We start from the raw sequence: 27,472 nt of genomic DNA on the forward strand, positions 1-27,472 counted from the left end.
AGTCCTTACCCAGGGAGCATCAACAGCATTAACTTCTTCAGCCTTTTGAACTGCAGTAGCTCATCTTGGACGTTCATAACCCTGTCACCAGTTCACCACTGTTTCTTCCTTGAAGCACGTAGATACTAATCACTGAAGACTTGGAACATCCTACAAGTGCTGCAGTTTTGGAGATGCTCTGACCCAGTTGTCTAGTCATCACAATTTTGCCCTTGTCAAACTCCCTCAAACACTTACACGTGTCCATTTTTCCAGCTTGTAACACATGTAATTTGATGACAAAATGTTCACTTGCTTTAAGGTGTTGGTTCACCGATCAGCAGGTCTCCAGAAGGTCAGGGGTTCAAGCCCCGGCATCACCAAGGTGCCAGCCCTGAGCTTTTTGCAGGATTCCTTAATCCTCTGTGCTTAATTGGCACTGTAGTCTCTATTTAACTGCAATTGTGATTCAATATATGTACTTTGTACTCCACTATATTGCTTATGGCCATACCACTATGAGAACGCCTAATCTCGTCTGATCTCGGAAGCTAAGCAGGGTTTTGCCTGGTTAGTACTTAGATGGGAGACCGCCTGGGAATACCAGGTGCTATAAGCTACATCTAAGGGAGTTTTTTCTTGCCACAGTTGCCATGGCTTGCTCATCAGGGACCAATACACACCATTCACCTTAACTGTTAAATTCTGTAAAGCTGCTATGAGACAATATCTGTTGTGAAAAGCGCTATAGAAATTAACTTGACTTGACATGAAGTAACAATCAATGTATATAAAGGTATAATTAATCATTATTATTGTATAATATTTATTAACACTATTTTGTTATGACATTATGTTCTTTCTTATAGAAACAGCTGTGAATATTGGCTACTCATGTAAAATGCTGACTGACAACATGACTGAGATCTTTATTGTTAATGGGCACACTGTCCAAAGTGTTCGTGCAGACCTCAGGTATGAAAAATTGTAACCGTTCATTCAATCCCACAATCAAGGTATCAAGTGGACAGTTAGTTATTTTCTGAGCTCTGCCTCTCACATGACCTTTTTTTATGCAGGAGAGCAAGAGAGCGCATGATGGAGTCTGTCCGCACAAGAGAAGGTCTGAAGGAGACAGAGACTCAAGAACAAGGTAATGGATTTGAGATGGAAGCAGCTAAGCAGACACCTAATCAGGACAAAGGTTCCCAACCTCAGACCTTTCCTACCTCAGTGCTGGAGTCCATCAGTGGAGAGTTTGCACTTGTTATCAGTGGACACAGCCTGGTGAGTGACAGAATCTTATTTCTGGAGGATTTGTGAAAAGGCCATCTTTAGAGCCATCGTTAGAGCTTTTAAGCCTGTTTACTGTTTGTCTCTGTTGCAGGCTCATGCACTGGAGTCAGATATGGAGCAAGAATTTTTGGAGACAGCATGTGCATGTAAGGCAGTGATCTGCTGCAGGGTCACTCCTCTACAGAAAGCTTTGGTGGTTGAACTCGTCAAGCGACACAAGAAAGCCGTCACCCTTGCAATCGGAGATGGAGCCAATGACGTCAGTATGATAAAAAGTGAGTTAGAGACGTTTTGTTTGGAATGTATGATATACATTTGTTAAAGATCAACTATCATAGGTGGAAGTTTTGGCTCAATAGACACGTATAGACGCAAAAATACGGCAAAGATTTCTATTTTTTTGGTATTTTCATAACATTTTCAGTTGAGCGCAGTTCAACTGTACAAAAAAAATATAACCTTAAATCTAATCAACTCTTCTTATTCTGTTTACAATTTTAATCTGCACCAATGTCCCAATAGTACATTCAGATAAATATCTGATATAGCAAATATATTGTTCTGTTTTTTTTACTTGTGAAAAAGTGTTTGATTTCTTATTTTTTTGCATGTTTGTCACACTTTAAAGTTTCAGATCATCAAACTAATTTAAATATTAGTAAAAGATAACACAATTGAACACAACATGCAGTTTTTAAATTAAGGTTTTTATTATTGAGGGAAAACACAATCCAAAACTACATGGCCCTGTGTGAAAAAGTGTTTGCCCCCCGTTAAAACTGTGGTTTATCACACTTGAGTTCAATTTCTTTCGCCACATCGAGGCCTGATTGCTGCCACACCTGTTCACAATCAAGAAATCTCTTAAATAGTACCTGCCTGACAAAGTGAAGTAGACCAAAAGATCCTCAAAAGCTAGACATCATGCTGAGATCCAAAGGAATTCAGAAACAAATGAGAAAGTATTGGAGATCTATCAATCTGGAAAAGATTATAAAGCCATTTCTAAAGCTTTGAGACTCCAGCGAACCCCAGTGAGAGCCATTATTTACAAATAGCAAAAACATGGAACAATGGAGAACCTTCCCAGGAGTGGCCGGCCGAAGAAATTTACCCTAAGAGCACAGCGACGACTCATCCAAGAGGTCACAAAAGGTCTGACAACAACATCCAAAGAACTACAGGCCTCATTTGCCTCAGTTAAGGTCAGTGTTCATGACTCCACCATAAGAAAGAGACTGGGCAAAAATGGTCTGCATGCAGAGTTTCAAGACGAAAACTGCTGCTGAACAAAAAGAACATAAAGGCTCATCACAGTTTTGTTTTATGACCTCAAGCTTAAGTGAACTTGGGTTATGGAGAAGGACAATTATCCAAAACACACCAGCAAGTCCACCTCTGAATGGCTGAAGAAAAACAAAATGAAGACTTGGGAGTGGCCTAGTCAAAGTCCTGACCTGAATGATATTTAGATGCTGTGGCATGACCTTAAAAAGGCGGTTCATGCTCGAAAATGTGGCTGAATTACAACAATTCTGCATAGATGAGTGGACCAAAATTCCACAGCGCTGTAACAGACTCAGTGCAAGTTATTGCAAACGCTTGATTACCTCTAAACCTAATAACTGGTTGGGCCGCCCTTAGCAGCAACAACTGCAAACACTTTTTCACACAGGGCCATGTAGTTTTGGATTTAGTTTTCCCTCAATAAAAAAACCTTCATTAAAAACGGCATGTTGTGTTCGTGTGTTATCTTTTACTAATATTTAAATTAGTTTGATGATCTAAAACATTAAAGTATAACAAACATGCAAAAAAAGTAAGAAATCAGGACATCTGACACTTTTTCACACCACTGTAATTTAGATATACTGTAGATATTTCATGTCGGCATTGAGACAGTTATAACAAGATTTGCTACAGTACCATAGTTATAATACAAATACGCTGTCTTGTTAACCTGACTGCTGGTGTACATTCAATAAACTGATTTGTATGATACGTGACAGGATTTTAAGCCTGCATGATAAAAGAGCTGTAATATTTTTAGAGGCATGTTTTTTTTAAATGTTCACCCACTGCCAGTAAAGGACTTCCTTTTACATAACCATCCTTTTTTCAAACAGGAAGTTAATAAACTTTTTCCCCCTCCCTCTCTTCTTGAGAACAGAGTCATAGCTTCTACAGTATATTTGGTCCAAACAACTGAAATCTAGCAGTGTAGGCCTTAAAATAATGCCACAAGGTTAATTTTTTCAGCTTTCTATTTCTGCTAGCTATATGTGTATAAGAGCAGGAAAGAGAAAGCACAGGTCAAAGGTACTTCTTATCTCTTGAACAACTTGAGAAAGGTTCTGGAAGCCGGTCTTGTTTTAAGGGACCTGGTGATTTCCATCGCGCCACCTTTCTACAGCATTTCCCCTTCCATTAAATGCAAATGCTCACCAGTGTAAATAGAACTGACCTGCATTGTTTAGTAAGCGCAGGAGTACTGACCCCCCGCATCACAATTTGCCAGGTTTTTGTTATCAGGACCATAGCTGCTGCCTGCCTGGGTTTTTATGGGCTTGCTGTTTTAATCAGGAACACAAGAATGTTTATTGTCAGTGTAAAAGTATGGAAATTTTAACACTGACACCAAGGGCAATATCTACTTGCTCACATTCCAATTGACCTAAGAAACCCAGCCAGGAAAAACAACCCTTTCTGGTGTTTGTATGTGTGTTCATGTCTAGAAGAAAAACAAATCTCTATTGCATGTTTTGCAAGTATTTCTTTTTTAGAATATACCTTTCATAGTGACTATATAATGTAAACAAGCTTTAGCTAAAATTGCAAGTTTTTGTCAGGAAAAATAAAACCAAAAATAACAATTTGACGCTTCTTATACTAACAAACTTTTAAGTGTAAAACAAATTAAAATGATAGATGATTGATAGATGATGAAGTAAAAAATATTTTATGAGCCAGATACATAAGTCTGCACAAACTTTTTTTAAAGAAGGAGGGGTTGTTTAAAAGAAATGATCAAATACCTGCCATCCATAATTTGATTCTGATTAACCTGAAATGATGCTCAGCATTTTCTGTAGGATTTTTATCATTGTCATATATTTTTTAGGTTGTAGATATATTTGTGTGTTGTGTGTGCGTGGGTTTCCTTGTTCTTTTATTGTGTATGTTTGGGTACACAAGAAACTCTGCGACCGGACCACATCATGTCACAATTAGATTTACTAAAAGAAGAAGAAGGGTGTTGAAAGCAGTGTTGCGCATGACAAAATTTCCTGTACGCCGTCTCGTAACACTTTTCTCAACACGTTTCCCGTTTTACTGTCTCACCCACTTGTTTTGTTTTGGTTTTTTAACAAGGTGCTCCCAAGTTCTAACGTGGATGCTATTCTATGTATAAGAGCATGGCCAATCAGTGCAATGTCAAAAAAGAAAGAATTAAACCACAAAATTGAATTTGTTAACAATTCAAACATCATACACGTGGAATTGGAGACACTTTATGAACAGAGGTTTTGTGAACATCTGATTCCACATTTAGTTTTTATATTTGCTGCTATATTTACATCCACTGTTCTGGGAAAATGTTTCATAAGATTTTGGAGTGTGGAGATTTTGCTAAGTCATCTACAAAATGTTGGTACTAATGTAGTGTGAGGAGGCCTGGGGTGCAGTCAGCATTGTCCAAACCGGTGGACCATTTTAAAGTAGTCATGATTGTGCTCTTGGTTGGGCAGAAGCTGGCCTATTTATTTTTACCCAATTTCCTAGACCAGGACTATGGCAGCTGAATACTAAACATCCCTTCCTAAACAGAAATTTGATAGATAAACAATGATGAAACTGTAATGAATGGACATTCTGTGCCACCCAGATGAGGATGATCTCCCTTTTAAGTATCGTTCTTCTCAATGTTTCTTCCTCATGACATTTTCTTGTCACAGTTGTCATTGGCTCGCTCATTAGGGATGAACTTACAATTATAAGGAACAAACTTATAGGCACTAAACTTGTACGTTATTTTATAACCACTATATCTCTATAAAGCTGCTTTGAGACAAAGTCCATTGGTTAAAGTGATAAACAAATAAAAAATGAATTAAAGTGAAAAGAAATAGAAAGCAAGCATTTTTTGTAAAAAGAAAAAAAGAAAAAAAATGTATTGTACTGTCAGCTTGTCAGACTGTGTAGCCTAATAGAACCAGGTAGAATTAAATTAGCATAAAAGCAAATGTTTGTGACAGTCATAGGGCAGTGATGAAACATTTGCTTCTCAAAAGATATTACATGTTTGAAGCAATAAGTAGTCAATATCTACAATTTGCACATTTTGACATGGTCAACAGTGTAAGTGTTGCAATATAGTGTACTATGCCATTCAATATGAGAGTCATATCATAGACACATTCAGCATAATGAATAATCAAGTAGATGATTCCTGATAAATTATTGCACCTATTGCATGAAGTGTAATAAATATTTAAATGTAATCCAGGGTAAAGTGGCTAAAGGGTTTAAAAAAATGCATGCTTCTCCAAAGACCAATGTTTTTCACAAATACGTTAATCAGGTCACACAGATTATTAAAAGAACTATTTTTTGCAGCCATGTTACAGAAATTGGAAAGTTGATAACTGCAAATACAAAATTCATAATACAAATTCTAAATCAAATGCAAAACTTGATACATTTAGGAGCCCAACAGTGGCAGCTCATTGGTGCTGGGAATTAGAAATCATGACCTTCCAGATCCTTAGCCTACTGAGATACCACTTCATTATTTGTTCTAGAGCAAAAACAGGATTGCAAATAACAGAGATGCATGACTTTATCACATGATCTTCCATCTTCACACCAGCAGTTTTGCCAGGGTCATAATTCTTTATAGTTTATATTTGAATATGTGGGGAGAAAATGTTAAAGGGTTTTTTTTTCGTAAAATGGGCGCAGTTGGTTTCAGGTCTTTTGTTATATGCTTTGATGAATCTGAAAGGATGATGCACACACTGTCATCTAGTAGTGTCAGCTTTTGTACTTACATGATGTTGAATGTTATGAACAAATGAAAATTAAATCCTACGCCATATAATCAGGTTTAATTCGGCCTATATGCAAAATGTACCATAGTAAGACATTACCATATGTTATAGATTTTTTTTTTTTTTCCATATTATCAAACACATTGTAAACACGTATTGTTGGAAAAGTATTCTACAATATTCATACTGAATTCTGGTCTCGATTTAATGTCTTTTAGTTAGTTTTTTCTTTGTATGTACTGTAGCATTGTTACTTAAAAAGTCATTTCTTTACTGTCCGGCTCTGATTGTGCGCTATAATTACCAGCATGCTCATAAGTGTTATTTTACAGGACTACAATCTTCTGCCACGTAGTTTACTTACAGTTGCAGATTAATATTAAACAGACTAACTAACAAAGATCACATAATTCTGTAGGAAACTGTAGTAGTTATTTGCCTCTTTTGTCCGATTTTGTTCATATACAGGGTCAAATGTAAAAAGGCACATGAGCTATGAACTGTTACCTGAGCCAGCAATAAAAAATAAATAAATAAAAAACAGTTAATTTGCTCTAAAAAAATTCTTATTTTTGCAATAACCATTCAGCTTACAGAAACACTCATAACTCATTAATTCTGTTTTCTTTTTTATCTAGCGGCTCATATCGGAGTGGGAATCAGCGGGCAGGAGGGCATTCAGGCAGTGCTGGCATCCGACTACTCCTTCTCCCAGTTCCGCTTCTTGCAGCGCCTGCTACTTGTACACGGCCGCTGGTCCTATCTGCGCATGTGCCGCTTTCTCTGCTACTTCTTTTACAAGAACTTTGCCTTCACCATGGTGCACTTCTGGTTCGGGTTCTTCTGTGGCTTCTCTGCCCAGGTCAGAGGGTTGTGTTTGACCTGAAAATTCAAATACCTGTTTTTTTCTTTCTATTCTGTGGTATCTTAGCAGTTAAGATGTCCACTGAGGGCCCTGCTCAAATGCCTTGAGTTACAGTTATCTCAGTTATACAGCTTAGAAATTGAGGGTTAAAAGCCTTGCTCAAGGCCCCAGAAGTGGCAGCTTGATGATGCTGAGATTTGAACCTATGCTCTTCTAATCAGAAGCCCAACATACTATCCACTTGGCTACTGTGTCGTTATAGTTTACATGCATTTATATAAAGTGTAAACTAACATTTGATTTCTCCTTCCCATTCAGACCGTATATGACCAGTACTTCATCACTCTCTATAACATTGTGTACACATCATTGCCTGTTTTGGCTATGGGCATTTTTGACCAGGTATTCACACCACATAGAAATTTCTATTCAAAGTCTCTTTTAGTGATAATAAAACTCTCACACCATCCTTTCTGTACCCCAGGATGTCCCAGAGCAGCGTAGTCTGGAGTATCCAAAACTGTATGAGCCAGGTCAACTGAACCTGCTTTTTAACAAGCGGGAGTTCTTCATTTGCATTACTCAAGGTATCTACACCTCCGTGGTGCTGTTCTTTGTGCCGTACGGCATTCTTTCACGGGCTACGCAGAGCAACGGCATTCCGCTCGCTGATTATCAGACCTTCGCTGTCACCACTGCCACGGCCCTCGTCATCGTCGTTAGTGTCCAGGTCAGTCGTCTTGTTCTACAGCTGATCTGGCTCATCAAAATAGCTTTTTAAACACCAAGCTCAAAGTAAAGTCAAATATTTTTTGCCATTTGGTAACATAAATTGTCATTTCAATTCTCTCCAATTTAATTATTAGGAAGGAACAGTGGCCACATACATTGTTGGTGCACAGTGTAGATAAACAGTCAAGGATATTATGCTATCTCTTCTTCAATGTACAAATGTGTCTTCATTGTTTGCATCAGCTCTTTCTGATCGCATACATTTTTTAGTTGAATATTTTTGGTTTGTGAGCATTAAACATGGAAAAGGTTTTGTGGAAATAGTAATGTAATATTTTTTTCAAAAAAATATTTGTATATTATTTAATATAATAATAATAATAATAATAATAATAATAATAATAATCACTTTTATTTAAAGACAAACATGGTCCAACAATACAAAAAAAGAAAAAAAAAAACAATAGTAATCCAAAGTATCATGCATTTACATACAGACTAAAACCCCAGTGGTTCCACATTTTGGAGAAAAATCTGACAGAGTTTAATGCAGGATTTGTACTCTAGTAACCTACACATACATCTGTATACATCTGTCATACATTACGTAACACAGCAGAGCAGGTTGGCACACCAACGATGGCAAACTTTCAGTGCATATATATTTTTTACAAATATTTTTTACGTCAATTTATTTCCACGCATATCACTATTTGCAACGGCATGAAACAATTGCCCGACTAAGATTTTAGTGCGTCTACCATGTGCATCTCTGTTTTCATTCATGTTATGTCTCCTTCTCAGACATTTCATTAGTTTATTTTTACATGCCATCCGTTAAGAGGTGTCTTCACCTGTTATTGTGTGTGTATGTATGTGTATATATATATATATATATATATATATATATATATATATATATATATATATATATACACCCTTTTATTTCCGTCTAGTCTTCACAAAGTAACTCATTAAATTTGTTCCCGGAAATTACCGAAACTTTTTCATATTTCCTCTTTTTGATGTTCGTTGTTAACTGATTTTACTGAGCAAGCAACTCAAGAACTATGCCAGGAATTTAGACTGTAATTGATATAGACAGTGTACTACAATTGGTTAGGTCTGCAGTTTTCGTGATCAGTTCTGCATTTAAGCACCCATCATTGAATAGCACACAACGATAAAACTGTAATGAATGGACATTTGGTGGCACCCAGAAGAGGAGGTGTTTTTTTGTTTTGTTTTTGTTTTTATTCTGGTTCCTCTTCAGCTTGCTTCTTTAGAACGTCTCAGCGAGTTTTTCCCTGCCACACTCACCACAGGCTCAATTTATAAGGAGTACATTTATAGACAATAAACGTATAAATTCAAACTTCATACCCTATTTATTTCTGTAAAACTGCTTTAAAACTAAGCCCATTGTTAAAACCACTGTACAAATAAATTCGAATTCAATTTCAATTTTTGTTTCTAATTTTTGTTTGCCTAGTTCACGTTGTACAGTATGCTTATCGCCTGACATTTGCCTGCTTTACCCTCTATCTGTTTTTGGATTGTTTGCCTGTTTGGTATAATAACCTCTCTTCGTCTGCGCTCGCATCCGTTTTAGCTATTGTGGAAAAAGATTTTGTATATTCAATTTCCCTGACTATATATGACCAAATAAATAATAAATTGGCAAATTTAAATTAATAGGTGATTATTTGACCATTTAAATCACTGTGACATTTTACTCTGAGCTAGAACAATCGTTTTTATCACAAAGAAAGGCTGTCAATGATTCAAAAGACATTTTGTTTAAGCACAAAAGATAAACATTTTGACTATTTAATGAAAATAATTTTAAATACAATAATCTCCAAGCTGTAGAATGAAAACTTTTATAACTATTTTGTAGATCTCTCTGGACACAGGATACTGGACAGCCATTAACCATTTCTTTGTGTGGGGTTCTCTGGGGACATACTTCACTATCCTCTTTACCATGCACTCCAGTGTCCTGTTCAACTTCTTTCCCAAGCAGTTTCACTTCCTTGGTAAGACTGCACTAAAACCCCAAACTACCCACATTCCAGTTAAAAATATCTCAACAGAAAACTGTTGAGATGCGCATCAGTGGATTTATAGCTGTACCGTGGATTACATGATCTGTTGTTGTTTAAAGTCTTTTGAGTAGATCTAACTAGAGCTTGAAGTAAACATGTTTGTAAGATTTAATGGTGTAATATGTGTTTGTTTCTCCACAGGAAGTGCGCAGAACACATTAGCACAACCAGTGGTGTGGTTGACAATTGCTTTAGCTACAGTGATTTGCATTGTCCCAGTGGTCACCTTTCGCTTCCTCAAACTAAACCTTAAACCCCAGCTGTCAGATACAGTAAGTCAAAACATGTTTACAACCATTATGGACCAAAATGAAGAGATGAACTGTGTGAGAACTTTCGGTCATGTGGGGCCGTTCACCTGGGGACATTTAGCTAAGATAATTTGTTATTAGTTACATTTTTTTTCTGTTGAAACTGTAGCTTTTATTTAAAATAACTGTATATTATATTCTAATTATATGTAACCTGTGGTTAACGTTGTAAAGTACATAAGTTCAGACTTAGAATTCGTTACATTAAATTAATTACTTAAGGATACAAAGAAAAACTGGAGTGTTTGTGTGCTTTCCTCTGGCATATTTCTTAAAAGCTAGCACTTTCGATGATTTCACTGCTTTTCACTTTTCCTCCAAGGTGCGCTACACTCAACTCGTGCGTCAGAAGAAGTGGAAGCCCAGCGGGCGTGCTGGGTCTGGTGCTGGTGGGATGGGTGCCACCGGGGGTGGAGCTCTCGGGCGTTCATTTCATGGAGGCTCTCGTCGCTCAGGTTATGCATTTGCGCATCAAGAGGGCTTTGGAGAGCTGATCACATCGGGCAAAAATATGCGCCTAAACTCGCTCGCTATTGCATCGTTCGCTTCCCGGCACAGCACCGGTTGGATCGATACACTCCGTAAGAAAAAACAGACAGCGTCATCTACCCCTCCCAACATATTGTCCAACTCACAGACTCCACTTGGCTCCACATCTTCCTCTCTGACCGGCCCTCAGGGAGCATGTCAAGAGGGCACAGGACAAACAAATATAAACACTTTACCCAGCAACAGTGGTAGTGATGTTGCACAAGTTGAGATAGAAGCTACAGTCTTGTAGTGCAGGTAAATACACCCGTGTACTTTTGACAATAAACATTTGCTGTAAAATAAATTGAAAAATACTGTTTATACACTAAATGGACAAAGGTTTTGGGATACTTGACTATTCAAACAATATTTGTCTCTTCCCCAAACTGTTACCACATTGTTGGAAGCACGCAATCGTGTAGGATTTCTTGGAATGTGGTAGCATTCAATTTTCCCTTCACTTGAACTAGGAGACCCAAACCTGTTCTAGCATTACAATGAGCCTGTGCACAAAGCAAGCTCCATGAACATATGGTTTTCATTGGTTGGCATGGAAGATAATGAGTGGCCTGCTATAGAGCTCTGATCTCAACCTTATTCAACACATTTGGGATGACTTAGAATGTTTACTGCCCCCAGTTGCTGACTTCCTGAGCAAGAATCTCTACAGGCACACTGCAAAATCTAGTGGAACATCTTCCTAGAAGTGGAAAGTTATTATAATAACAAATGGGCAGAATAGGATCTTCAAAAAGCACATGCGAATCTTATGGTCAGATGTCCACAAACTTTTGTCCATATAGTGTACATTGTATTGTATATATTGAATGTTGTGTATGTGAATAGAAAATAATGAATCATGAATAGCTTGTACAGTGAATGTGTAATACAATGAATGTGCAATCACTATATTGTAAACATTCTTTAACACTTCCCTTGGGTCCACTAATGCAGTTTTGTTAACTAACACATGGACCTACTTGAAGGAGACTCAAAGTTGAAGCACTGTATAAACAAGTGCACTCCTTATGTGAACCAGGGTCTTTTAGGAAACTATTAAATATGTTTAGCTGCATTTAAAAGACAGGGGTGGTAATGAGGGGAAATATTCCCCATTAAAAAAAACCCCTGATGTCCTTAATTCACAAAAGAACCAAATAGCAGGATGCATCTGTTTAGGGGGCATTCCTGCCCTTTATTCAGTGGTTAAAATTACATCTACTCTCTCTTTTATAGGAAGCATTGTTTTCCCTTTGGGGATAAAGGAGCAAGACACAGTGGAGCCAACAATCATTCTCCATTACAACTACATCCACGGGCAACTTAGGGGTGACTGTGTACTGAGAGTTCACTCCTCTGTACTGTATGTCCTTGACTGTTTCCTCTGTCTTATATGTAACTGCATACCAGGACAGTGATGTCAAGAACACAGGTATTTTGCTAAAGACTGACATACAGACTATAAGTGCAGATACAGCAGATGCACTGTATATGGTACTCTTGATTCTTCAAATATACATAGTATTTTTTCTGTTTCTGTTGTGCAAACTAAAAATCAAATGTCATCATCAGAATTGCTCTTACTCACCGTTCACTGTGGTTGAATTTTTGAACGTTTCAGTTTACGCAGATGAGATTGTCAGACAGGGAAAGCTCCGTAAAAATAACACCAAGTATTTTTCTGCATCTTAATACTACATGGCTTTACTATCCCAGAGCAGGGTTGTGTCAATTTCCTTGCTCCTCTGTAGCAAATATCTAGCAGTAAAATTGTAATGTTGGCAGATACCCGATACAGATGTTTAGACTTGTAGTGTACTCCCGTCTGTGGCGAATTGCACTGTGTTATATGCTTCAAACTTACTTGCCTTAGATTTAATATTAGACAATACTACTAGACAATGTAATGACTTGTAAACCCACTATATACTGTACATAGGTCGTCGTTAGTTGCACTAAACTATCTTAGATGTCCAAGTTATGATTGGTGATCCTTATTTGGAACCTCAGATTTTTTTAATGCAAAGAGGTTATGAATGATATCCCAGATATCCTTTTTTCTTTCTTTTTTTGGTTAAGATCTTCTACATTGCCTTTATAGATACATGATACTGTGATTGTTATTTTTGTGCCTGGCAATGCCTTTCCTTTGGGGTGTATTATTTTATTTCCGAGATTTACAATCTACCTGATTATGTGTTAGAGGTGTGCAGTATGGCAACTAAATATATCGCAATACTTGAAAACAATTTGATACACAATATACACTTAACGGCCAGGTTAATAGATACACTTGTACACCTGTACAGTATATGCACACAGTTGTCAGCCAATTATGTGGCACCAGTGAAGTTAAGCTTCAGTTAATGTTCACAATCAACACCAGTATGGAAGAAAATATGATCTTAAGAAAGTTGTCCATGGCGTGTTTGTTTGTGTAACTCAAACTGCCACTCATACAATCGTGGTGAGCAGAAAAGCATCTCAGAAACACATCATGTTTAACCTCGAGAACTTTGGGCTACCAAGGGACCACTGTAGGTAATATCTAAAGTCTGTTATGTGTGATGTGAACGATAACCAAAGCTCTTGAATTTGCATAGAGTTGCATAGTTTTGATTTATTGCCCTTAATTGGCTTATACAATAATTGCATGAATGAGCAGGTGTGCATGGGATACTAATAAAAAAAAAAATAAAAAAAAAGGTTCCTGGGAAAAGGAAGTAAATTCACCACTGAAATATATTTAAGTTCTTATTACTTATTTGTTGCAATGATGGACATGGTCAGTGTTATAAAGCATACCTACTGTTTTGAATTGTAATTTATAATGCTGTTGATTTATATACTGTCAAAGGCATATTCATTTATATCGGAATATTTGGAGGATATCTGGAATCTGTGGATTATGGAATGGATCAAATCTATTTTCCAGTTGCAGCTCAAGTAAAGCCAACGGACATATGTGTGAAGCAGCTTTTGCGTTTGTGTGAACGCTACTGTTCTCCATGAGAACGCAATATGAACTCAAACGGAATAAACCTCTCGCTTGACTTACTCTTTCACATTCATCACACCATATTGGTGTTCCAAGACTCAGAACAGGACTGCTGGAGTCTAAGTAAATGAGCCATACTGTAAATCTGCTCTTTTGGATTGTACAGGAATGAAACGGAAAAGAACGTCACCCAAAAAAAAAAAAAAATGCTACCAAATGGATCTGACCTCTTGTCTACTGGACCAGTAATGGTCTCTATCTAAACGTGGCCTTAGATACATGTACTAACATGAATTGTATGCACAGGTGAATACATTGTATGTATTGTATGGCGTAACCACACAGCATTACCTGTGTGAATGGGTTTGAGATCATTCTAAGCTTTGTACCTCTTACAGGTAAAACAGTATCTTTTTAATTTGAAGTTGAAATGTAGTGATGTTGAACCCCTGTTTAATTATTTATTTATTATAAATGTTTATTTTTGCGATTTGAGACTTACTTTGTAAACCAGCATTTTCATTTGTAATATTGCATCTGTACATCACGAGGCTGTTGTGTCTGATTATGATGAGCTGAATATGATTAAAAATCGAATTTAATATTGTGTTTTTGTGTCTAGCATGCGTCACGGTAACAGTAATGATGCGATCACATCCAGAAATTCTGTCAAGACTGCTCTGTGACAAAAATGTCCAGCTGGAACGTTTAAATTAATGTATATTTTATGGCGTAAAATATATTTTTTATGTCTTCAAAACTGTTTTTTTTTATATCAGTCATGTCATATTCTGTGAATTCTAAAACACTATAGGTCTGCAACATATTGGTAGTTCCTTCCAATGACTCATCAAACTTTTCAGCTTTGTTTTCTTCCTCCGCACAGCTCATTTGTCTCATTTGTGTGCTTAAGGGGTTGACCATGCCTTATTGTTATTCAATTTATTAAACACATATTTAGCGAGAGAGAGAGAGGGAGAGGGAGAGAGAGAGGGAGGGAGGGAGAGAGTCAAAGAGGAGGGGAAGAACTTTAAGGAACCGTCCAACTATCAAACGCTAGTATTAAGAACTGTCTTCAATTAGACAGACTAGATTCTAGAACACCAGAAATGATAACATGAGGTGAACTGTAATGATGCATCCTGTAAGTTTCCCATGATGTTTGTTTTGTTCCTATTTGTGATTCGCTTAAAACTTCTCATCGACTGCAATCATTTGGTGAACTACTGAGCCATGAGCCTTCCGACTCCACTTTCTCTTCTCATACTGTTTGCAGCCACTGTCCACTGTGGTCAGGAGAGTCCTGTATGTCCTCGCAAAGGTATGTCTCCTATTGTTTTATTTTAGCTGCTATTGTTAAAGACAAATTAGGATGATGTTCAGGCTGGTTGGCTCGTTGTGTGCTCGTTGCGTGCTCACTCAATAATTGCTGATATAATATAGTCAAATAAATTTTTTTTAATTGGAGAATAAGTTTTCATTTCTCAAATTTGGGCATTTCTTAAATTGAAGCACAAGATTCCATCATTTTGTTTAATCAACCTGTATAGGCTTACAGTGAATATGATGAAATTGCTATTTAATGATATTTTTGATATTTCATGTTTTTTTTTATACAAGTATTTTCAATTCAAGGTCATTACAGATCACCTGCATTTTTTGTCTAAAAATATTAACCCCGTTTATTCCACTTAAACTGCAGTTGTAGTAACTTGATAAAAATGTTTCAAACAATACATTGCGGTTGATATTATGACAGGATTCAAATGATTAGATTGATTCTAGTTTCTGTTACTTGTCTGATATGATGATTTGCATTAAAGCAAGTTATGTTTCATGTTCTTCGCTCTGGTCCTGGTTTCACTTATTTTGCATCAAGGGTTTTCCCAGATACTGGTACTTTTAACTGTTTTGGCTGTGTTCCTCATCCATGCAGAGGAAACAGCATTATACTGATCTCTCTCAGAATTATCTGTTTAATATTGATATTCAACACTCTCTTAGTTTTAAAATGCATTTTTTTATTTAATTACTAACTAGTTCAAGAAGCAAAGGAAAGAGCATGTGAATGTAAATGTGAGAGAGAAGGAGAAAAATCGGGTCAGGGTTCCACTCTAAAGAAGGAACTGAGAGTGAGACTGTGGTGCATTGTTGTGCAATGTTGTAGTTTATCTATACAATTCAGTCAACTGCTGTACATACAAATTCAGGAAATGGGGAGACAAGCATGCGGGTTGATTGCAATACCCCTCCTAATAACGGCTTATCTCTATTCATGCTAACATACTGATTATTACAATGTAGAAAAGCCATGGAGTGATATTTCCAGCTCAGCATGATGCAATGATTAAAAAAAATGAATAATTTAATTTAATGAATGAATACCTTTGAATGGTATTGTATGAGGAAATCAGGTGTATCAGAAGTACGTGAGGGTGGTGCAGGACATTTAGGACAGTGTGACAGCAGTGAAGTGTGAATAATGGATTATGATGATTGTGGATGATATTGTTATCTGTGGTGAGAGTAGGGAGCAGGTTGAGAAGAGCCTGGAGAGGTGGAGGAACACGCTGGAGAGAAGGGGAATGAAAGTCAGTAGGAGTAAGACAGAGTACATGTGTGTAAATGAGAGGGAGGGCAGTGGAGTGGTGCAGTTGCAGGGAGAAGAGGTGGAGAAGGTGGAGGAGTTCAGGTACCTGGGGTCAACAGTGCAAAGTAATGGAGAGTGTGTTAGAAAAGTGAAGAAAAGAGTGCAGGCAGGGTGGAGTGGGTGGAGAAGAGTGATAGCAGGAGTGATTTGTGATAGAAGATTATCTGCAAGAGTGAAAGGGAAAGTTTATAGGACTGTGGTGAGACTTGTGATGTTGTATGGATTAGAGACAGTGGCATTGAGTAAAAGACAGGAGGTGGAGCTGGAGGTAGCAGAGCTGAAGATGTTGAGATTTTCATTGAAAGTGACGAGGATGGACAGGATTAGAAGCGAGTTTACTAGACGAATTGTGCATGTAGAAGGTTTTGGGGACAAATTAAAGGGGGCATGATTGAGATGGTTTGGTCATGTGCAGAGGGGGGGACATGGGTTATATCAGTAGCATAATGCTGAGGATGGAGCTGCCAGGAAGAAGGAGAAAAAGAAAGACCAAGGTGGAGGTTTGTGGATGTGGTGAGGAAAGATAAGCAGGAAGATATGCATTTGAAACTAAATATGCACACAACAACTGTTGAACAATGCGAAATAGCAAGAAAGGTGATTCAGTAAAAGTAATTGTACATTTTGGTGATTTTGAGAAGGAATGCAATCTTAATTGCAATGTTTTTCTTTATACATTTAAAATTTACCTTAGAATCCAATCCTGGAATACTGGCCTTGAAGGTGGGGTCAGAGGTCATCATGGGCTGCAGGGGCGATGTCACTGTGGATACAGTACCATTAGTGAAGAGTACAAAGCACAAAGAGAAAATTGAAAAAAGAGAAGACGTAACAAGCTATTGGACAATTCAAAAAGCCAAAGAAAGTCCTGCTACTATGGGGATACACCATCCAGAAACTCTGAACTCCGCCTCCACTGGAAATTACAGACTGGATGCTGTAACTGGAATATATGCTAAAGTCAGTGAATCTGTGAGCACTGCTAACCCGGTTAAAAGCTCATCAAAGGAGCAAATGGGAACTGGCCAAATTTTGCAGGCTGTCAATCAAACCTCTAATCTCAAAAGTTTGGGTAGAGTCACAGAAGAAGGAGGGGCTTTTAGTGTAACCATGGAAATGGGGTTGAGCACTAAGAAGAGCACGGTCACAAAATATGAGGAGGAAGATGAGGACTATGATGAGAGCATGGAGGCATTGAGAGTGACCAGGTCTATTAAGAGGCAGGCACGATGGGCTAAGAATGGTAAACCCCTGCACGATGGTGTGGAACATGGTGGGGTTTTGAGACTTCCTGCTCTTCAGTTGACGGACTCTGGAAACTACAGCTGCTACAGGAGAGGCAAACTAGTCTCATCGATTAGAATCAGCGTTGGCAGTAAGGAGATATGCACACATTGTGTATATAATTGTGTTGGTTTTTGTGTATATTTACAACCAAATGATAGATAAAAAAATCTAAACACTTTTATATTACTCTTAGTTCCTCCAGAGAGTCCTACTTTGTCATGCTACAAGAAATCGCACACCAGCAAAATCCGGTGTGAGTGGATATCTAAAAATCCCATCATTCCACACCCTCAGTGTTACCTGCTCCTAAAGAAAGGGTAAGTGTGCATGTGTGTGTGTTGAATGGTTGATTGATATCAACCATTATACACTATATATACATATACATATACATATACACTCATATATACATATACATATACATATACATATATATATATATGAGTGAGAGAGGGGGAGAGAGAGATTCAATTTTTAGCTGTTCTAATTGATGTATATAATTAGGCCTTCCTTAATATTAGACTGTTCTGGTGTCTGGTGAATAAGGAATAACAAAGGATCAACTTGAAAAAGTGTACTTGCATTTATGTCAAAAGGCACACACACACACCTAATCAAAATGTAGTTGAGTAAAATTTAAGATATTTGACTTTAAAATGTAGAGAAGTTAAAATTAAAATCTCACCAAATGCAAAAACTTCAGTAAAGTACACATACGCAAAAAAGCTACTTATGTACAGTAACTAGTTACATTTACTTTATTAATGTCCACCACTGCACCTAATGCAGGACACACTGCAAACCTACAGATGAACACTTGTACTTTGGATCACAACCTTATGATCATTTTTGTAGGTTTCTTCCTCATAACATCTAAGGGAGTTTTTCCTTGCCACAGTCGCCACGGCTTGCTCATCAGGGACAAATTCACACCATTCACCATCACTGTTGATTTGTGTAAAGCTGCTTTGAGACAATGTCTGTTGTGAAAAGCGCTATACAAATAAACTTGACTTGACTTGACTCTCTGCCCAGTCAAGAACTTGTTACTCTTATTCTCTCTCTATGAAACGGTAGCATAAGGTTTTAGGACTCAGTGGGCAGATGCACATTATTTTACATATTTATGGTTGGATCATTCTTTAAATAAAGATCTGTACAGGCAAGGAACCTCAAGGTTGCCATCAAACATTCTTCAATTAATGTAATACAGACCACAGTAGAATAAAATATATTTAAAGTACAGGTCGTGGGTTCAACCTGCCACTTTCTGGCCCTTGAACAAGTCCCTTAACCCTCTGTGCTCAAGGGCCAGTGTATCATGGCTGACCCTGCACTCTGACCCCAGCTTTCTAAAATTGCTGGGACATGAATTTCACTGTACTGTGCTGTATGCTACACAGTTTAAAAAAAAATTCCAGTCCCATTTCACGATGTACTTATTTGTTTGATCATGTACAAGGCAGCCATTTCCCAAGACTGAAGTTAAGAACTCACTGTGTGAATTCACTCACTGTGTGAATATACCAGAAATGTGAAAGTTCATTTGTATAAAGCATGCTCTGGTGATTATATAATGCGTCTGTCCATGTTTTTATATATTTTTTTGATTAAATAAACATAATATTCTTGTATGGAAAAGAAACAATGCAACTAGTGTAAAGGTATTGTGCACTTTGTAAGTTGCAATGTTTTTTCTCTCTCTTTTTTAGATTGGACAAGGACACCCATGTGAAATGTTCGTACTCTTTTAACAAATCCCGTTGCTGGTGCGCGTTTCCCAGTGAAGGGATTGACAGAAACTCCTATACAGCTAAACTATGTGTGACTAACATTGCAGGCAGTGCCATCAGCTCGCCATTCCACTACATTCCTCAAAACATCAGTGAGTGTGAATGCGTCTTTTTAAACAATTTTTGTATTGTATTGCAATTGCAATGTAGTGAATTCACTATTGGATTGTTCTCTCTCCTCTAGTTAAACCAGACCCTCCAACTCGAGTTATGGTAAATCCAGTGGTCGGTGAGCCTAGCACGCTGAAGATCTCCTGGTCTTTACCTGCCACCTGGAGGCAGAGCTTTTACTACACCCTTCAGTTTCAAATCAGATATCGTCCAATAGATGCCAAAAAGGTAGAGAGATGTGTGTGTGTGTGTGTGTGTGTGTGTGTGTGTGTGTGTGTGTGTGTGTGTGTGTGTGTGTGTGTGCTTTTATATGTGTGTTTATGTACATATACGTGAGTGTGGATATTAGAGGTACAGTCCATAGTGTATTCAGAGTATATAACCTTAAAACACTCTGTTGTAATAGTAGATAAATGTTTCAGTTTAAAAAAATCATTATGGTGTGTGTGTGTGTGTGTGTGTGTGTGTGTGTGTGTGTGTGTAGTATCAGCAGGTGGACACAGATGATACAGAGTTATTATGGCTGATTTCAGATGTTCTTTCACACAAGACATACGAGATTCAGATACGAGCAAAAGATGAGTATGATGGGCAATGGAGTGACTGGACCAGTTCTGAGTATGCACGCACATGGACAGGTAAATACACTACACACACCTGGAAAAGCTGCCTATATGGGTCCTAGTTTGTGAATTCTTATTTTTAGCTTATTAACTTACTCTCACACACATCTGGTTCAGCATTCTTAAAGAGATCAGGACAATTCGGTCTATGGGTATTTTGTTTTTTTGGAAGTGAGTCTGTAGTTCCTTCAAGCCCAATGAAACAACTATTGCAAGTGCCCTCAGAAGTCCTAAAATCCTGATAGTGCTACACATTGGTGTGACAAAAAGACAGGCATCTGCCAGTGAACTAAGCTTCACACTGATAAACTGTGTTGTCCGTTTTGCTGTTAGCGACGTGTATATCGTGAGACAGAGGGCTGTAACATGAGCAAGCAAGATGACAGGCCTGATTTAATGATTAGTGAAAACAAGGTCATTTGCATACAGTACATCCCAAATATACTCACTGTGCTACAGAGAAGCTGAGATGCACCTGTGTTTTTTTGGGTGTTGGGAACATAGAAATAGGCCTTAGCATGTTGTCGTGAAACCAAACACCACTTGTTAAATAATCACTTTACAGATGTGCAGTTGAACAGACAGTGGTGACACTTATGGACAAAGACATCATTGACGAGTCTAATTTAGACAGTAAGGAATATGTTGAGATTGCTAAGATTAATGATTCTGCTCCAATCAAAAGAAAGCGGAAATATCTTACATTTAAGAGCATGAGTGTTTGTTTGGGTGGTTCTTTATAATCTATTTTAATCTAAACATACATTTGATATTAAAACTTTTTCATTAACCGGATCTTTTATTGTACTCTGCTGTTTGTTGTATTCCACTGGAAATACATTCATTTTAGAATAATGCTATTTTTTTTTCTAGACTTTAACTTTCCTGTTTGGGTGAGTCTGTGCCTGTGCTAGCCTCAAATTCTTGTTCTTGGCTAACAGGAGTAAATCTTGACGAAATTCTGAGAAGGTTTTCTGTTCAGCAAAGTTGTAAGGAGTACTTGTTTGAGATACTTTGTTTAGACTGTATCAGTCTTACCATTCTACTATAATCTCTTATCAACAAGGTGTTTCACTCTGCAGATCCTCCAGTCTCAGGATGATTTCTTTTGTTTTTCACACAATTGAATTTTTATTTGTTAAGCATATATAGAATTCCAAAACTGCCTGCGATAAACGGAAAACTGCGATAAATGGACGCCACCCCAAAATGCTGTTTTATGTATACAGTACTGTTTTAAGATTTTCCTTCATTTTATCATCAATAATTATATTTTTATTAATACATTTAATTATTTCAACATAAAACTCGATAAATACAATTACCTATAAGTTTTTTGGTTAATCATGCTATCCGCGAGAGACCGAGAAAATCAGCCAAGCAAATGAGATATGTGGCAAATGCAATTCCGTGAGATTCCAACCGCAGTAAAGCAGGGGATTATTGTATACTTTACAGTTCAAGCAGTCCGGTTGTATCTCTCTCCAGATGTTGTTGTCCCATAGTGCACAAATGAATAATGTTGGCTATGAATCCCTTGGCAATGCACCAGCAAACAGATGGAGATAATCCTAAAGTAAAGTAATGTTTTATAAAATTTCTCTCAGTAGCATCTCCAGGGAGCCTAGAACTTGAAACAATGATATGTAGTTTTATTATTTATTATATATTTATGTAAGTTTTACTAACATAACTTTTTAAACAGATTAACAGATACAACTAATTAGGCCTGCAAAATGAAACCACTGCAAAACGAACCCATTTGCTCTAGTACTACACAGATTTAAAGATCAGCCATACTATTAAAACCACATACCTTATATTGTGTTGAGATTGATTAGTCTGTGAAAAACAGCTCAGATCCATTAAGGCATGAACTCTAAAGGTTTGCTGTGGTATATGGCAACAAGTAATCAGCAACAGATCATTTAAGTCCTGTAAATTGGAAAGTGGGGATCAGACTTCCTTGTCCAGCACATCCCAAATCCTAAATGAAAACCTACAAAACAAATTCAAAACAATTCCTGAACATATTTTGCAGTGTGGCATTGTCTTAATAAAATGGTCACTGCTATGAGGAAATACCATTGCCAGCAGAACACTGCCTAGAGCATCACAATGCCTCTACTGGCTTTCTTCTTCCCATAGTGCATAATGGTTTTATCTCTTCCTTAGGTAAGCAATGCAAGTGCAACCGACCATACACGTGATGCAAAAGTGATGGCCTGGCCACATTCTTCCATTGCTTCATGTTCCTGTTTTGATGCATCTTTCTATCAGATCCAGCTTTCATTTTTTCAGCAGTTTTTGCTAGAGTAGCTTTCTGGGACACTAAACCAGAAGAAACCTCTCCCTACATACACTAATCCCCCTAGGGCTTGACACTTGCCAGTTGTTCCAGTTTCCAATGCATAATTTTCAAGAACTGACTGTTTACTTGCTGCCTATTATATCCCAACATGCCACTGTAATGAGAACATTTTTTATTCACTTCATCCATCAGTAGTTTAAATGTTATTGATATGATCCGTGTATATACAACCAGCATTGACAAATTTTTTATATTTAATTAATATTTAATTTAAATAATTTCAGTTGTTTTCCTCAGTATCCTGAAGGTGAATTATATGATGTGTCCTCTGAACCAAATGACCTTGGCTTTTCCATGTTAATCTAAGCTGGTTGAATATTGTTAAAATGATAGTAAATGTATATGAGCTGTTTTTTTAAGGGTAAAAAGAAATTAAATATGTCATTAAACAAAATCAACCATTAAACTTCCGGTTAAAATCCGGTGCAGTCAATGACTGAAGCGTGTGGAAAAACAAAACACATCCGTCAATGAGGGTTTTGCAATCAGAAGCATCTTGATTAGAAGTCCGCCATGTAGACTCGTACAATTCATATGGCCACTCATTACAACTGTGGTGAACAGAAAAGCATCTCTGAATGCATGGCACGTTGAACCATGAGGCAGATTCACAACAATAACAGATGATCACACTGGGATTGTAAAAGAACAGGAATCTGGTGCTACACTATACACTGACTCAAAACTGGGATGAGAAAAAAACAAAAAAATGATTACATACACTAATCAGAATGGAAATAAATAATGCACAAACTAAACAAGCCTGTTTTATAATATACATTTGTGTGTCTGTCTTTATAGCTCCTAAAACCACTGCTGTTCCTGATATTAATACCAGTATGGTAAGGTCTATCTGCGCACACACACACACACACACACACACACACACACACACACACACACACACACACACACTTGGGTCATTACAGCTAATTCTATCCTTTAGTCTCAGAGATTAATTGTTGAGGATAGTATCTACAATTAGTACATCCTCTGAGTTCAAGAGCTCTCTTATCTGCTCATTGCAATAGGATCCACTATGGACATTTCCTGAAGGTTCTGGGGAGTCCGACAATGAAGTGGGTGAGTATGTGCATGAACAACATATTCAGTGCAACCTATATACTGTAGTGTAGAACAAATATTCACATATATAATATGCTACAAAATACTACTGCTAAGCTGTAAGAGCTAATAAATACCATATTCACAATATACAGTAACGATATTCTAATAATTTACAAAATTTTAACTGTATTTGGAATAATAATCACTGAAAAATATCTGAATGAACCAACTCTAAACCTTGACTTCATTTCTAATATTATTATATACAACATTTCTAACATTTGGCAGATGACCATATCCACAGTGATTTACTGAAGGTCAGAGACTCAAGAACAGGGAATATCATCATGAACAGTTTGTAAGATCCACTTTTATAGCATGCATTATAAAAAATATTATAAAAAGTGAGGCAATAGATCAACCATACAAGGTGGTATCAATTTTTTTTCGAGACTAGCGCACCACAGATCCGGGTCGCTTTCGCTGCGGACCTGCAACACCTTTTTATATTTATATTTAAAACACAAGAAAATCAAATACAAGTATTTATATATTTTCAGTATGGGTTTGTATATGTTTATTTTTTTTTGTAAATTCTCTGTGGTATTTTGTTATCTTTTGTTGCTCAAAAATGTACCACACTGAAATGAAAAATGAATAATGACATCATCATGTTTCTTGAGCTTATATCTTTTACCAATATTTTGCAATCCATATTTCATTCCCTTTATGTCTTTCTCTCTGGTGTGATAGACATTAGACCTGCTCCTGACGGTGATGCTGTAAAATGGGTATATGTGCTGTGGGTGCTTGGAGTCAGTCTCTTTATCACCATTGTTAGTTTCTCTGCCTACTCCCTCAGGTACTTCTGCCTTTCAATTCAGTTTTATTGTTTCTTCATGTTAGATCACAGGTCAGTGATAGAGTTAAGCACCAGTAGGGTTCAAAGAACCTACAAATGGCCCACTGGTAGATTTAAACTTACATTTAAGATTTCTCAATTGAACACAGAGTCTTTGTGCTTTTCTACAGTTATTATTTCCTGCTATTAAATTACATAATATAATCCTTAAAATATTCTAGGATGTCCCAAATACTTTGCATTCCTATATATATATAAACTTGGTAAGGTTCCAGTGTTCCTCATGTGTTTCTATCTGTTATTTTTTCTCTCAGACAACGAATAGCATTCATGTCAAAAAAGAGAAAGCAGAGTATCTCTTCGGACTACACTTGTTCTTCACCTGCCCCTCTCCTTCAGCAGCCCCTAAAAAGCCCTCATCAGGAAGGGGAAGGCATCCACTTGCACAATGTGGACTACTTTTTTTCCTCTATGTGAATCTTCTCGGTCTTGAGCAACAAGCTGTTACAGTGCGAAGACCTATTTCTCTGAAAACACACCCAGAACTTCTCAATCTCTCCCTCTCCCTCACTCTCTCTCTCTCTCTCTCTCTCTCTCTCTCTCTCTTTCTCTCTATTTTTCTCCCTCCAGCCAATTTCCCTCCAGCCATCTGCATTTAGCTACATTATGCTGAGATTCAGGCAACTGAACTGTTACTGTGGATAATTATAAGTTTTATGTAAATATGCAGCTGTTTTTTTTTCTTTTAATAATCAATCTTTCCCTGAATAACCCTATTTAGTGTTTGTTCATTTGTTCAAAATGTTCACTCGTGGATTTGATGTGTTGGTTTACTATTAAAGATTGCTTATTTTTGTGACATGGCAGCAAATTTGTGTTTTCAGTGTTTAATTTTGTATATACTACTATTACTACATCTTTCAGGTGTTGTTCTCAGCATTAGTGTACAGTGGACTTGGTTATTACGTAGAGGAACAATATAAATAAAATGTGAATTTTTGACCTAAGAAACACTGCTGCCTTTTAAAGATAGATATTGAATTGAGTTGAATTTTCTTTACACAGAAGTGAAAAACCTTGGATAGTGCGGTTATAAACCATTTCTCTTGTATAACTGTATAACTATAAAATAATTATTTGGATGAAATGGAACTTAATAATGAGCATAATTAGTTTTTAGACTCATTGTATCAAATCGATGTTATCAGCAATTCAATTATGTACATTGTATGACCTAAATATACTGTATGTGGAACTCTGACCTTCACATTCAAAAGTGTTCTTTATCAAAATGCTACAACAAAGTTGGAAACAGAAAATTGCATAGTTTTTACAGGATTTTTGTACCCTTTAATACTACAATTTCCTTTTACTGTAAATAAGAATTCCAAACCGGTTGAAGGATCTCTTTAAAGTCATAGTGTGCCATGATTGTGGTTGATCTCACTTCAACTGAACACATTTAGGATTAACTGCAATTCCAACTGCATGTAATGGCTTCTTGTCTGACAATACACTCAATAATGCACTTGTGGCTGATTTGGAATTTCCAACAATTATGATCTAAAATTAAGTTGAGAGCCTTCCACAAAAAGTGGAAACTGTTGGAATGGTGGTGGTGGTGGAAACAGAAGCAAGAATGGTGGTGAATAAGAAGCTCTTAGAGACCATGGGTCAGATTCCAAATAAAACTACTTAGAGAGTAGCTAAAATTTCAAGCAGTTTCTGAGGCTGTGTTATGAGACATGGACAGCAACTGATAAACAGTATACAAAATGTAAGACTGTGAAATGTTATGTTTTGCTATGTTAAAGTACAACTAAAAGATAAAATAACCCAAGTTAAAGATATTTAACAGTCATACAAACAATCACAACTATGGGCAAAAATGTGTAATGTAATTAGCATATATATATATATATATATATATATATATATATATATATATATATATATATATATATATATATACAAACTTGATTCCAAAAAAAGTTGGGCCACTGTACAAATTGTGAATAAAAACAATGCAATGATGTGGAAGTTTATCCGCATGTTTGATTTGGCACATGTTTTTACGCTGGATGCCCTTCCTAACGCAACCCTCCCTATTTATCCGGGCTTGTGACTGGCACTAAGAGTGCACGGGCTTGTGCAACCCTAATGGCTGGGTTTGGTTCCCTGACCGGAGATCGAATCCGGGCCGCAGCTTTGAGAGCGGCGCATCCTAAACACTAGACCACAACACATTTTATATTTTCTATAAAACACTGCAAAAGATTCATCAACTCAAGCCACTAAATTATAACTGCTTAGAGGTCATGCTGGAAACAAACCATTAAAAAAAGAGTTTCTGCCATAATAAAAAAAAAAATGTTTCTACCACTTTAACTACTTCTCATTCAGACACAAGGGTGTTAGTAAAGTCAGGTACTAATGTAGGTGAGGAGGCCTGGGGTGCAATCAGCATTACAGTTCATCCTAAAGGTGGTCAATAGGGTTGAGGTCAGAGCTCTATAGCAGGAGATCTTCCACTCCAACCCATGCAAAGCATATCTTCATGGAGTTTGCTTTTTTGCACAAGTGTATTGTCATGCTGAAACAAGTTTGGATCTACAAGTTCAAGAGAAGGAAAAATTTAATGCAACTGCATCCAAAGACACGCTATACGATTGTGTGCCTCCGGCTTTGCAATCACAGTTTGGGAAAGAACCACATGTGGCGGGGAAAGTCAGGTGTCCCAATACCTTTGTCCATATAGTGTATAAAGAGATGTAACATTGTCTGGAAAAAGGGCGGTAATAATTTGTTTGTCACTGGGGTGGTACACTCCTATTAA

The 27,472-nt window shown here is 37.1% G+C and overlaps 2 protein-coding genes and 1 pseudogene across 6 annotated transcripts in view; all 3 read left to right on the forward strand.

Annotated features, from left to right (window-relative positions):
- atp8b2 (ATPase phospholipid transporting 8B2) overlaps positions 1 to 14,754 on the forward strand; it is a 54,099-nt gene extending 39,345 nt beyond the window's left edge. For 4 of the 5 annotated variants that reach the window (XM_046846356.1, XM_046846357.1, XM_046846358.1 and 1 more), the window contains 10 exons: positions 849 to 954; positions 1,059 to 1,266; positions 1,367 to 1,550; positions 6,965 to 7,188; positions 7,510 to 7,593; positions 7,676 to 7,921; positions 9,824 to 9,962; positions 10,173 to 10,303; positions 10,665 to 11,128; positions 12,110 to 14,754. In XM_046846356.1, the coding sequence (XP_046702312.1) occupies positions 849 to 954; positions 1,059 to 1,266; positions 1,367 to 1,550; positions 6,965 to 7,188; positions 7,510 to 7,593; positions 7,676 to 7,921; positions 9,824 to 9,962; positions 10,173 to 10,303; positions 10,665 to 11,123 (1,781 nt within the window). In that variant the 3' untranslated portion in view covers positions 11,124 to 11,128; positions 12,110 to 14,754. Of the gene's footprint in view, positions 1 to 848; positions 955 to 1,058; positions 1,267 to 1,366; positions 1,551 to 6,964; positions 7,189 to 7,509; positions 7,594 to 7,675; positions 7,922 to 9,823; positions 9,963 to 10,172; positions 10,304 to 10,664; positions 11,129 to 12,109 lie in introns of those variants that run through there. The other variant, XR_006925312.1, reaches the window with a different exon arrangement.
- On the forward strand, positions 480 to 598 carry LOC124385348 (annotated as a pseudogene).
- Positions 14,755 to 14,933: 179 nt separating the features above from the next.
- On the forward strand, positions 14,934 to 25,495 carry LOC124383960 (interleukin-6 receptor subunit alpha-like). The gene is made up of 10 exons (XM_046846360.1): positions 14,934 to 15,192; positions 17,216 to 17,896; positions 18,002 to 18,125; positions 19,521 to 19,693; positions 19,786 to 19,940; positions 20,197 to 20,350; positions 23,508 to 23,548; positions 23,738 to 23,789; positions 24,528 to 24,636; positions 24,951 to 25,495. The coding sequence occupies exons 1-10, from the start codon at positions 15,105 to 15,107 to the stop codon at positions 25,111 to 25,113; spliced, it is 1,740 nt and encodes a 579-aa protein (XP_046702316.1). The 5' UTR covers positions 14,934 to 15,104; the 3' UTR covers positions 25,114 to 25,495.
- The last annotated feature ends 1,977 nt before the right edge of the window (positions 25,496 to 27,472 follow it).

Source organism: Silurus meridionalis, chromosome 4 (genome assembly GCF_014805685.1).
Source record: "Silurus meridionalis isolate SWU-2019-XX chromosome 4, ASM1480568v1, whole genome shotgun sequence".
Taxonomy (NCBI): Eukaryota; Metazoa; Chordata; class Actinopteri; order Siluriformes; family Siluridae; genus Silurus; species Silurus meridionalis.

What these genes read in the sequence shown, in the direction of transcription:
- LOC124383960 (XM_046846360.1), top strand. Translation starts at nt 15,105, where the DNA reads ATGAGCCTTCCGACTCCACTTTCTCTTCTCATACTGTTTGCAGCCACT. An exon ending in TCCTGTATGTCCTCGCAAAG is followed by an intron (nt 15,193 to 17,215) that starts GTATGTCTCCTA and finishes AATTTACCTTAG; the next exon opens with AATCCAATCCTGGAATACTG. An exon ending in TACCTGCTCCTAAAGAAAGG is followed by an intron (nt 18,126 to 19,520) that starts GTAAGTGTGCAT and finishes TCTCTTTTTTAG; the next exon opens with ATTGGACAAGGACACCCATG.